General features: G+C 43.2%; 1 protein-coding gene across 7 annotated transcripts in view; it reads right to left on the reverse strand.

Annotated features, from left to right (window-relative positions):
- PTPN13 (protein tyrosine phosphatase non-receptor type 13) overlaps positions 1–13,752 on the reverse strand; it is a 538,713-nt gene that overhangs the window by 292,591 nt on the left and 232,370 nt on the right. For all 7 annotated transcript variants that reach the window (XM_063919874.1, XM_063919871.1, XM_063919870.1 and 4 more), the window contains exon 5: positions 4,405–4,590. In XM_063919874.1, the coding sequence (XP_063775944.1) occupies positions 4,405–4,590 (186 nt within the window). The remainder of the gene's footprint in view (positions 1–4,404; positions 4,591–13,752) is intronic.

Raw genomic sequence — 13,752 nt, forward strand, 5'->3', positions numbered from 1 at the left:
ACATTCTGTGTTACAATATGGAGGTGTGTAGTGAAGATAGATATTGATCAAGCTGGTGCTGAGTCCATCCAATCAGGCGTCTTCTTCACTACAACTTCCTCTGACACAGTTTAAATGTTTCCCTACAGCTGGAGTGCCTTCTGCATCCAGACCTCAATGATACAATACAGTAGCCATCTCCATCAAAATAATGGTTACACTGAGGGAACAAGAGAAATTAGTGAACTGCTCTTCTTTCATTTATTAAAAGTAATGTGGTGGCAGGGCCTTCATATTACTAAAAAAAGAGCAGAAACCCCACAATAGATAATTTTCATTTCTCTGGGTTATAGGCCCTACACACATGCCGATATTCTGAAAGATATGAACGATCTCGTTCATAAATGAACGAGAACTCGTTCATATCTTTCAGTGTGGAGACTCCAGCGATGAACGATGCGCGGCCCCGCGCTCGTTCATCGCTGATCTCCCGTCGGCTGTGCATGCAGGCCAATATGGACGATCTCGTCCATATTTGCCTGCACTTCAATGCAGCCGGGTGACGGGGGGAGTGAAGAAACTTCACTCCCCCCGTCACTGCCCCCCCGCCGCCGGGTTGCTCGTCGGCCGTATCGGCCGTCGGGCACCTCGGCGGCGCATCGCCGAGTGTGTAGGGCCCCTTAGAATACTTTAAACAGTGCCCAGATTTGTTTTTCTTTGCTGGTAAACAGTTTTAGCAACATAAGATTCTGTAATTTTTCTACATTTAAAAAAATTAAAGCAAGCACTGAATTGGATTGCTTTGGGTTATTGCAGGGTTCCCCAAACTTGCTCCCCAAAGCACTGTAACAGTCCAGGTTTTAACGTTCATTTTTAAAAGTAAACATTTATGAAGATATAATTTCTTTATCACTCTAAAATAGGGATGGGTGTATGATAAACACAATGACAAACCCACAGCCTCTTCGTTAATCTGTTTATAAAGAATGGGTGGATTCACATATGGGACATGAAGTGACATGAGCCACTGTAGTCTGCAGGGTGTGCTTTCTATATTATTTATGCTCACAGTTGCATACACTCCAAATGTCTCTCTTGGTGGGACTGTCCCATCTGACTGATCATGCCAGCTTTGTCCAGTGGAAGTTAAGTTCACTTCCACTTATGTGAATGGGCCACCTGCACACTGCACAGGGCAATTCATTGGTAAAAAAAATAAAAAATAAACAGCAATGTGGCACCTGCAACTGAGTGGGGCAAGCTGGGAGGCTCTTTTACAATTGGCAGCCATCAAAGATTTCACAGACTGAGCTCACTGATATGACATAGATGCAGAAAGCGCAGGAGAAAATAAGATGCTGCACCGCATTGTCAAATTGCAGTGTAGGCAGGGTAAGAATAAACATCAGAATCATAGGCAGCCAAGAGACTGCAGACTAAACCGCTCTCCATTATACAGCAGTAACCACAGCGTCAGCCACCCAACACCCATGGGCCCCTGGGTCACACACTGCACCCATGTTGTTTTATACTTGCCTTTCCGGAGTCCCACGGCAGGTGCTGCATCCACAGCAAAAATCACTTCCAAAATGGCCACCGCGAATGCACAGTAGGAAATTTGTTACCAGACCATGGCAGGTGCCATGTTTCAGGAAACCCGCGCATACGCAGTAGACTCCGGCACAATGCTGGAGCCTACAGCGCCGTGGAGAGGAGAGCGCCCACCAGGAGTCTGCACACGGGCCCCCTCCTCTCTTAAAATGCCCCTGCCAATATCTCTTTCGGGGCTGGGACACTGTGGGAACCCACCTTATTTGAAAACACTCCAACTGGATTTCGCATCTATGCTTAGGGGCTTCTACAGAGTTGGACATATGTCCTTTGCATATAAAACACATACACATCTGATTGCAGAAGTACTTCACTCATTAGTGTGGCAGTACATGTGGTATACAATTATGTCTTTCTATTCGCACCAGTTAATTGAAATTTGTATTTTTACTAAGGCCCTAGAGGCAAGAAGAATACTATCTGATCTTTAAAAGTGAAAACAACATTTTTTGCATTTAAAGTAATTTAGATTTATTTTGTATTTTTACCTCCTTCCTACCTCTTTGTCTGTTTATTATTACCCAGTTTTACTTTTCACTGTTGTTTACAATTGTAAAGCGCAATGGAATATGCTGCGCTATATAAGACATTTTTTATAAATGAATAAATGTATGTATATTTTACTTGGTGAATATTAAATATAATATGAATATTTACATTTATTAACATCTGTAAAAACACTATTCTCTCTTTTGTATAGGACACTTCTTTACAGTATTATCCTGTGTACAAAATGTGAATTTCACATTTGCTAATAACACTGTCAAGCCACATCTCTATGTCATCACTAAGCTATACAACTGCTTCACATACTGTAGACCTGAGATGTGCCAGATTGATCACATCCATGTTTATGCTAGTCACTGAATTCCTATTTTAAATTATTTATTTTAAGAGGATTGTTAACAATGCTTTTAGTGGGATCAAGTTTTTAGCTATTTAAAATTCCTAAAGATTGCTTCCATTGCTTTTCTTTTTTCCTTCCAAATTGCATGAGTCTCCTTTTGTCTTTTGTGGTATGGGTCATTTAGTCTCCGTAAAGTACACTTTCAGTGGGGCTTTTCACAGTTTTGCTTTAAATGATGACATTTGTAAATAAGTATTACTTATATGCACTTTATTATTTAAAACAAAAAATCTATATAATACAGCTACAACACTGAAGGAAAACATATTTTAAGAGAGAGAAAAAATGGGAAAACAGGTATGGAGGTTGCCGTGACATAACTTGCCAGTGTGTGAATCAACCAAACCACAAATAGCTGTCAGTCGCTGACTTGTTGTTTATTCAGAGAATCACCTCCCTCATAACAGCCTTCTACAGATGAGTAAAAGAGAGCATAGAAACATAGAAACATAGAATTTGACGGCAGATAAGAACCACTTGGCCCATCTAGTCTGCCCCTTTTTTTTTATCCTTTAGGTAATCTCAACCCTTTTTGAACCTTAATTCTTTGTAAGGATAGCATAGTACTTAATCATTCAATAGTATATTATTCAACTTAGTAATACACACACACATATATATATAAAAAAACATGACATTGTTACACCATCAGCAAGTACCGCCAATTTGGCGAGATAGATCACTTAAAATCAGAAAGGACTATAAAGTTCCACTCATTTCACATATTTATTAAAAGTTCATTGGACATAGCAAAAAGGTGTCCATTGTTTTACAGAAATCCCTTTTTCTCCTCCTTCTATTCGTGTAGATTGGAGGTCCCAATAGGAACAGATAAACCAACGCATTGCGTCTCATGCCGAAACTTCATCAGGGGTATATCTTACTATAAACTATTCAATCATCAAAATTAATTTGTATTTGGACACTCTGGTCTATCTGATTAGGCACAAAGTTCATAAACACGAGGCCCAATCACCTGATTAGTACAACGAGGCATGTGATAATGCAGATATTTAAACAATCCGACTCAGGGAAAAGTCCCAAATGTGTTCAACCCCTGGTCAATATCTCAAATATTTGGTTCCACAGGAATACTTGTATTGTTTGACCAGCTATATAGTAAGATATACCCCTGATGAAGTCTTGGCATGAGACGAAACGCGTTGGGTTATCTGTTCCTATTGTGACCTCCAATCTACACGAATAGAAGAAGAAAAAAAGATTTCTGTAAACAATGGACAGCTTTTTGCTATGTCTAATGACCTTTTATTAAATATGTGAAATGAGTGGAACTTTATCGTCATTTTAGATTTTAAGTGATATATCTCGTCAAACTGGCGGTTGTTCCTGATGGCGTAACAATTTTATGTTGTAATTACATAAGAGGCGCCTGTTCACTAGTGCTCTATTTATTGTCCTTACTAACAGGGAACTTAGTGAAAGTGGCTGCCTGTAACGATCTTTGAATTGGATCTATTTTTAGTAGCGCAGAAGGAGAGTATTGTTTATTTATATATATATATATATATATATATTCATTAATGTCAAATAATGGCTTTACTTAGTCGTAAGCCGCATTCAACAAAGCCAGTTCAGCTAGCATCATAGCAGTGTACACCTGTGATAGGACTCTGGTGATAGAATTCAATTGTTTGTGCTGATTACATAACGGTTGTTGATTTTATAACCTAATGCAAACAGTATCACAATGCTTTGTTACATAGAGGACAATGATTTACCAGGCACCTTACTCCCAAGCATAGGTAAATATGTCTATGAGACATCTTTTTACAAAAAGAAATTATGACACAGTAAGTAATCACTATATACTGTAGAAGAAAATAAATGATATTAGTTATGCATTTTAGAAAAATATTTTAATAAACACATTTTTAATAAGTACTCACCCCAGATAAGCTGCCGAGAACTAGCTTGACCAGCTGCTTAATGTAGTAGAAGGACGGAGCACAGTTGCTGTTGCGAATGTGGGCACTACAGCCATCTAACACTGTTCGCGTAGACAGTCGTGTGAAAAATTGGTCCTCGCACATATCAAGCAAAATGCTGTTCAGTCGCTCCCCTAGTTTTATAGGCTATATTTCAAAACAAACAAAAAAAGGAACATTAATTCACAGATTATAAAACTGGTGTAATAAATACATTTAACAAGTAAAGATACAACAAAAACAAATGTATGCATTTGGGGAGAAAGCATTTAAAAATAAAAAGCATAACTTATAAAAAAAAATTTAAATGCCAATGGAATTATGAAGGTTTCCTACTTCTGTAACACGCATGTATGATATGTTTTGTGTAACATGTATTTTTTTTATTTTATTCCACTGCATGCAATGTTACATTAAACTCCATTTGCAATCTATTTACGTGCTATAGAAAAATAAATAAACCTGGTATGGTTAAAAAGACAGGGTGCTTGATTACACCCAGACTGTAAGTGTAAAATTGTACATAAAAGATAACAAATTCTATGGGCCGGATGTAATGAAGTCCGAGTTGGCCGAAGGTGCGGGCTCCCAGCCGAACATGGATTTTTTTTAAAGCGGCAATCATGTACAAGGCAAAACCATGCCTTGTATAATAAAAAATGTCCCCTTTAAAAAAAACGTCCGAGTTCTGCTGGGACCCCGCACCTCCAGCCAACTCAGACTTCATTACATCCGGCCCTTTGTGTAGGGCAGAGGTTCTCAAACGCGGTCCTCAAGGCACCCCAACAGTCCTGGTTTTAAATGTATTCACCATCTGTGCTGAGCCATGGATATACCTAAAACCTGGACTGTTGGGGTGCCTTGAGGACCGCCTTTGGGAACCTCTGGTGTAGGGTATAACATCTACTACAGATTAAAAGACTATTTTTGAGCAAATAAACATTGCTTCTGTTCTGTTGCTGTTAGTCGTCTATGCCTGTGTCTAGTGTTAGTAGTTTGTCTGCTACCAAGCAGTCTTGATCCAAAGTAAACGGTATGTAGGATATAGCCACAGTAAACATAGGGTTGCTAGTGACAGCAACCAAAACCAGAAACAATCTGTCTACTTTCTAAATCAGCCCAATCTGTCACACAAGCGATCAGTGACATTTTTATATAAAATTAACTCGCACATTAAAATTATAGGAAATCGGGAGCGTGACCCAGCAGGAGGGGGAGTCGGACGCATGGTGGCTGGGCTCCCACTTTCATCCCTCACCTGGAGCCTTTAGCGTGTCATCCCCTGCCGCCCCGTAGTCTGCACACGCTATCCGGCGGCCGGGATCCCGGATACCCGTTCGCGGACCCGGAGAGCCACCTCGAGGGCAATCACGGGCTGCGGCCTACTGCCGTGACTGGAGCCGTGGCCTCGATTTCACGTCCGTCCCCGCCGCGGGAGCTGCACCATCACGGAGGTCCCGGGAGGGCCGCCTTTTGGACTTCAATTTGCCTAACTCTGCCTGGGGGCTGCAGGACAAGCATCTCTGCTCTTCACCACACCCCCTGGGACCTGCTTTTACCTGGCTGTCTGCCTCTATATATTGCTGCTACTGCGATTCTTATGGTGTGGATATACTGTGTGATCTCCCCATGATGACAGGACTTTCATCACCACTGCTCTGCTCCAGTTAAATTGGGCTCTCGGAACAGCCGCAGGACCAACTGGTAAGCCTTGTTACCCGGGGGATCACCCCCTTACTACCACCGTTAACACCACCATTTGCTTCCCTGCCTCCTGCACACCTGCTGCTTTCTGCCTTACCACATCCCTCCTGCCCTCGCTGAAGTTACTCTATTGGGACTTGTGTTTGTTTTATCTTTTCCCTCTACGATCCACGTGTGGGACTTTTGCTCTGTATCAGCTGTGCAATCCTCCTCTGTATATATTGGCTGCCTCTTATTTGCTTCCAACTCAGAGGCTGGTTGTGTACATTTTGTGACTTTTACTCCTCCCCATGAGTGCTAGGCTGCTATGTATCTCACCGCACCCTATGATGTACTGATCAGGATGTAACTGTTTGACGATTGTATGCTTCATATGTGAGACCAGATACACTCTCACCATCTCATACTCTACTGCGTGCTCCTGTTATTGTCGCTCCCTTACTCCGGCACATATGCATGGAAAAGATCCTAGTGCCTACGTCAATGACATCTGAAGGAGCTGCACTGCCGCCCCGGGACGACACTCCCTGTGACAACTTCTCTGACTCTGATCGTTCCGCCTCGCGCTCCGCCTCCCAGCGCACACGCAAATCCAGACCACCCGCTAAACAGCTGAAAATTAAGCCTACCGATTTAGTGGCTGTCTTGGGGCCCCCCTTGGATGAGAAATTGTCTGGCATCAAAGCAGCCATTGAGTCCACTTTAACTCAGCTTAACCAGCACTCCGGTTGTCTGGACGAGGTGGAACAGAGGATATTTCATCTTTGGAGGATGACCTATTAATGGCTCAGCAAACTATACAGGCCAAACAACTGGAATTCTCCGGCCTATCAGAGAAGATCGATGATGTTGAAAATCATAGCTGCGCAACAACCTACGAGTCTTAGGCATCACAGAGACTATTAAAGACTACGAGCTTATCGATCTACTTTCATCAGGCATCCTGGAGCAGTTGTCCATGGATTTAAAAAGGGTTCCACTTGTTATTGACAGAGCCCATAGGGTTGGACCGGAATGGAAGAATTCTGCTGGGCGCCCCCGCTCTTTCATCATGAGGATCCTGAACTATGCGGAAAAGATTAAACTCCTCAACCATTATCGCAAAACCGCACAGCTTAACTTATAAGGGCGACCACCTCCTCATCTTTCAGGATTTATCTGCTCTCGTGGCCACTAAACGTAGAGAGTTTGCTCCCAACTGCAAGAACCTACTTAACACCAAGGTCAAGTTCTCATTGCTCTACCCAGCGCGCCTGCGAGTCTTTGAGGATAGCAAGCCGCTATTCTTTGATGATCCTGACGAGGCGAAGCTGCACTTCTCCCGACCTGATACTTGACTGTTGACTAACCTTGCCTACTTGTGCTTCATTTCTGTCCTGTTTCTATATTTGGGTCTCACGTGTGAAATATAGTGTATATGAAACATGTACACTCATAGTTCATTTTCCAAATATTTACTGTTATTGCTGTTTTTGTTTCTGTTTTTTGTTCTTTATGCTGTGTCTGCCTGGGCCGGGGCCCCCATCCTCTGCTGGGGTGTCTTCTCCCTGCTCGCTGGGACGGGGAAGGCCCTATTTCATCGTATTTTTATTTTCATTGATGTTTCCAGCTGTGGGTGTAGGCTAGTATAGCGTCTGTTGCCTCCCCACAACCTCATATAGATGGAGATTCTCGCGATAGTTTACTTCTAAATCTAGAGGGGTGTCTATCCTCTCCCACACCAACTTACAATACTCTGTTCATAGGAACAGCCAGCAGAGTGCGTGGGAAAAATCCCTTTTGTATTTCTTGTCTAGAGTAACCCCCTCCAGCAGCACCTGGGGATTGTTACCAGCTTGATTAGAGCAGTTTTCCACTATTTATTGCAGTTCAGAGAGGCATAGATGGAGCCAGCATTAGGAGGGCATGCTGGGTCCTGTAGTGCCATTTGGAGGATACAGGGGTGCCTCCAGGTAAACTAGCTCTCAATCTGGATATGTTCTGTATGTGCCATTATCATGTGGCCATATATTAAGCAATTGTATGACCCATAGTGGATGTTATTATTATTATGCTGTGTATGGGTTTGGGGAGTGGTACCCCCCGGGTCTGGTGGGGCTGGGCCACCTTGGGGTAGCATGCCATATTATTTATTTAGCACTTATGTAACACTCCTATTTTTCCACTAATATTACTCTTTTGAGTATTTTATTAACACCCTTATTTTTGTAGCACTTTCTAACCCATAGCTTCTGCTTCTTTCTTAACACATATTAACACTTTAGTATTTCAATGGTGTGCTGCCCTGGGGTGGTCGGGCCTGAGCCGACTTTGTGGGGTCCAAGCCTTGGACCTATGCTTAGTTAGGGACCTCCAGCAATAGAGCAGCCGTAAAGTGGCCTGGAGGCTTATCATATCTTTTGCAAAACATATGTAACGAAGAGCTCTAAATTTCCTATTATTACATAGTATATAGTTCTTCTTACTAACAGCCAGCAGAGTGCGTGGGAAAAATCCCTTTTGTATTTCTTGTCTAGAGTAACCCCCTCCCGCAGCACCTGGGGATTGTTACCAGCTTGATTAGAGCAGTTTTCCACTATTTATTGTAGGCTAGTATAGCGTCTGTTGCCTCCCCACAACCTCATATAGATGGAGATTCTCGCGATAGTTTACTTCTAAATCTAGAGGGGTGTCTATCCTCTCCCACACCAACTTACAATACTCTGTTCATAGGAAGTTTATTGATCCTGATGGCAGATTTACATTGCTGGATGTGTTCATTGATAATACTGTATATGCCCTACTTAATCTATACACTCTCAAAGTTTCTTCTGACTACTTTTGTGCAGCTCTTTGTTTTTTTTATCAAGTGTATTTTATTGAATTTTTCAGATTTTAAAACACAAACAAAAACAAAGAATCACATGCATTTCCAGTAGTTACATCAAGGAATAGCAGTGTCAATTATAAAACTTATAAAGTAGGTATGAGCACAGAGAGGGAGGTCAGCACCAACAAAAGGCACAAGGTTGGTCAACAAAAATTCAAATATACAGTTTGGGTTAGACAGGCAGATCAAGAGAAAATCTGGAGTTCTGCCAGAGACCCAAATCTGATCGTATTTCCCAGGGCATTTACATTTAGCAAACATATAACGTTCATGTGATAGTGTGATATTAACCAGTGCCACCCAAGCCACATGAGAGGGTGGGTCACCACCCATCCAAGTGCGAGCTGTACACAGCCGGGCCAAAGTGAGATTAACAACATATACCCTAAGATGTGCAGGCAAATCGATCTCTAAATCCAAACCAATAACACATATACGTGGGTTCAGAAGAGGAATTCAAATCCCCGTACTACAAATACTATTCACTACCGCCTTCCAGAATGAAGCTACTCGAGGGCAAAGCGACAGCAGATGCGGAACATTTAGGACAGATGTCTGATGCTGATCCTCCAATTCTGAAAAGCCTGCTCGGGGTCCAGTAGACCCTGTGCAAAATACACAATTGGATCTGTTGGAATCTGGCATACGCTGTCGCAGACCTCGGCGAACCAAGAATGTGGTCCCAATCCTCATTCTCCAACACACCCAAATCAACCACCCATTTAGTGCGCAGTGCACCCAAACTATCCAAACCAGAAAGGGAGAGAAGGGAGGAATACAGCTCCGAAATAGTCTTACTACTAGGCAAATTCCGAACCAAGGTATGGACCGGGGATTCAGTGAATGACGGAGCCGTCCCCCACCCCCACTGTGCATTCAAGGCATGACGGAGCTGAAGGTAACGGAAGAAATAATGTCTAGGAATATCATACGTGGACGCCAAATAGTCAAAGGAATGAAGAACTCCATACCGATAGAGATGGCCAATCGCAGATACCCCATAAGAAATCCAGCCCGCACTGCACTCCAGAAGAAAAATTTCAGAAAACTGCATATTATTCCATATGGGGGAGCATGGATCAATATTTTGGACAGTCATCATTTTTGCAACCGCAGACCATACTTTCGATGCCTGTTGTAGCAAAGGGGAAAGGCAAGTGTTCAGAACACGTGTCAGAAGAAACTGCATTGGGGTATACCGGGGACCTGTCTTATCAAGGAGAGCCATCGGTAAATTCCTATAATCCCCCGGTGTAACCCATTTACCTAGTTAAGCTAACCGCGTGGCCAAATAATATAAATACATGTCCAGAAGGGTCAGGCCCCCTCCATTCCGAGACCTACACAACGTTTTAACTGCTATACGTGCCCTCTTAGAGCCCCACACAAAAGAAGCAATACAACAGGAGATCACTCTAAATTGTGAGAGTGGAATATACACCGGGACATTCTGAAGTATATACAAACATTTTGGTTGGACAATCATCTTGATGAGATTTACACGGCCCATGACAGATAAGGGAAGCTTCTGCCAGATACAAGTCTTAGCACGTAGACTAAGAATCAAGGGAGACAAATTTAAAGAAACAAAGTCAGCAGGGGAATGAGACACATGAATACCTACATATTTAAACTGCGTACACCACCTTAGAGGGAGATCATAGTCCAGTGGTTGTACAGTAGAAGCAAAGGGAACACCACGGAGTTATCCCAGTTAATGTGTACACCTGAACAGAAGCCAAAGTCCTCCACCAGGGCAAGAAAGGCAGGCAGCGAGCATGACATATCTGATAAATATAAAATCATATTGTCCGCATAAAGACCAATTTTTCCCTCCTGACCAGTCACCTAAAATCCTTTTATAGCGGGGGTAGCTCTAATGGCACACGCTAATGGCTCTATGGCAAGCGCAAACAGCAGAGGAGACAGCGGGCACCCCTGCCTGGTTCCTCTCTCCAGCAAGAAAGAGTCCGTGGTGAACCCATTAACCTTAATTTTAGCTGCAGGGCATGAATACAGCAACTTAATCCATGCTAGAAACCTGGAGCCAATCCCGAACAGTGTTAAAACCTGCCAGAGGTATAGCCACTCTACAGAATCAAAAGCAAGGGTGGCATCTAGGGACACCACAATCACATCATCCATCCCCTCACCAGCCAACTGCAAATAAGTAAATAAATGCCGTAAATTAAGAGAAGTACACCTACCAGGCATGAAGCTGGTTTGATCCGCATGGACCAGCTCAAGCACTACATCATTAAGGTGGAGTGCCAGTAGTTTTGCCAGAATTTTGATATCAGGTGACAGTAAGGAGATGAGACGGTACGAGCCCGGTGAAAGAGAATCCTTGCCCGGCATAGGAATCAGCACCACCAATGCTTCCACCATGATGGGGGGAGAGATCCCAACTCCAACAAAGAATTAAAAAATAGTAAACGTTTGGGGGCATAGAAATCCATATTGGTCTTATACAATTCAATATGGAGGCCATCCACACCCAGGGCTTTATTATTAGGGAAAGAATTAATGGCATTTTCCACCTCATCTATCGTGAAAGGAGCCTCCAAAGCCTGTATGGAGTCAGAGCATAACACTGGTAATATAATAGTATCTAAATACGCAGAAACCATAGAACAGGAGTACTGTAGTCTAGAATTGTATACCTCTACAAAATGATCTTAGAAGCCAGAAGCTATATGGGGAGTACCCACACAAATGGATGGTCAGCCTTCCTTAAACTAAGCACAGTGGTGGGAGACAACTCTCCTCCAGCTAAATAAGCTAAGAATTTCCCAGAGCGGTCACCTTGTATGTAGAAATCATGAGCACGGAACAGTAAATTCCAGTTGGATTTGTCAAGAAGCAAATCCGTCCATTGCTTATGGACTATCTGCCATTCAACCCTATCCGCCTGTAAACCAGACTGCAGACACAGTTGTTGAAGCTCCACACTACGTCTCTCCAACTCTGTCTCAGACTTTTTATTGCAAACCTTCAATTGGGCAACCCTAGAAATCAGGGACCATCGCAAGAAGGCCTTAAAAGAGTCCCAAATCAGCAAAGCTCCAGTCTCAATCGGATTATTAACAAAAAATTCCTCCCATAACACCAGGTGGTCAGAACCTGCACCCATCTGTGACAATCAAAAAGGGTTAAACCTCCAGAAGGTCGCGCCTCTGGGGCCGTCCAGGTTGATAGACAAAAGAATTGGGGAGTGATCAGAAATCCCTCTAGCCAAATATTCAATGGACGTCACAGAAGGGAGCAGCCGACGAGAGAGAAGGGCCATATCTATCCTAGGAAAAAACCCATAAGAACTAGAGAAACAGGAGTAACTACGCACAGTAGGGAAACGCAAGCGCCAAACGTCTACCAGGCCTAATTCAGAGCTCATACGAGCAAAAATGGTATCCCCAGGCTGCACATGTTGCGGGTCGGGCCTCCATCGATCTATCAACTCACTCGTAACTGCATTAAAATCGCCAATGCAAATTACAGACACAGAGGGGAAATCCTGAATTAACGCACAGGCTTTAATTAGAAGAGCAGGAGTATAGGAAGGGGGGATATACACCGCCAATAACAGAAATGGAATATTATGAATCGAACCTGCTAGAAAAACATAACAGCCTGATGAATCAATCGGGACCTTTTGACATATAAAATCCATACTTTTATGAAGTAACACAGATACACCTCTAGAGTTTGTGTGAAAAGTAGAGTGAAAGGCCCAACCCACCCAGGGCTTTTTGAGGGAGAGTACACAGCTACCGATTAAATGGGTCTCTATCAGACATACTATACCCGGGTTACGAGCGTTTGATCCCATCAATAAGGCTCCTTACGTTCCATGAAATGACATTCATCATAATATCGCAGTAATAGTAAAAGTACGCCTGACCAATAGTGCCTCAGCTGGCTACTAGACCCCCTCCGCATGTTTCAGATATACGCATATACACAGTCATAAAGTAGAAATGCATAATCAAACAAAAACACACAAAACAGCTGAGGTAAGAAAATCAATAAACCCCAACCACCCCCACCCCGCATACCCACCCCAACACAGGTATACTTAGACCCTAACATTGTAAAAGGACCCTAGTAAAAACGGGGTCGAACTATAACAAAATTAGAACTAAAGGCAACCAAATCCCATAACCTACAGGACATGGAACACCCAACCCAGAAAAATTACATGGTTGGTGGATACGTCACACAGTAACAACACACAACATTTCAAATAACGTAAAAGCATCAGAGCAGTGAGAGCAGACATTTCTGCATAAGGACAATGTCACGGAGGGCCAGTACGCGGCAGCGGCTGCAAATCAATCCAGGCCGAAGTAGCCTGATGAGTGTCAAAGAAGTGCGTGCGGTTACCAGCGACCACTTTGAGACGAGCAGGAAATAACATTGAGTACTGCAGCTGGAGAGTATCCGCTTCATCTGGGAGAACTGAGAACGGGATTTTTGGACTTCTGCTGAATAATCCTGGAACACCGCCACCCTAACACCCCCATGCTCCAGTGGCCCCTGCAGTCGAGCAAGACGCTGTATAGCGTCTCTGTCCTTGTAATGGAGAAGCTTAGCAATAAAAGATCTGGGTTGTGCACCAGGACGAAGATGACGGGCAGGAATCCAGTGGGCCCTCTCCACTGCGAACTGCAGAGTAAAGGAGTCTTTGCCATAGGTCGACAGAAGCCAGATCTCAAGAAAATGTTCCGGGTGCGACC

This window comes from Pseudophryne corroboree, chromosome 1 (assembly GCF_028390025.1).
Source record: "Pseudophryne corroboree isolate aPseCor3 chromosome 1, aPseCor3.hap2, whole genome shotgun sequence".
Classification (NCBI taxonomy): Eukaryota; Metazoa; Chordata; class Amphibia; order Anura; family Myobatrachidae; genus Pseudophryne; species Pseudophryne corroboree.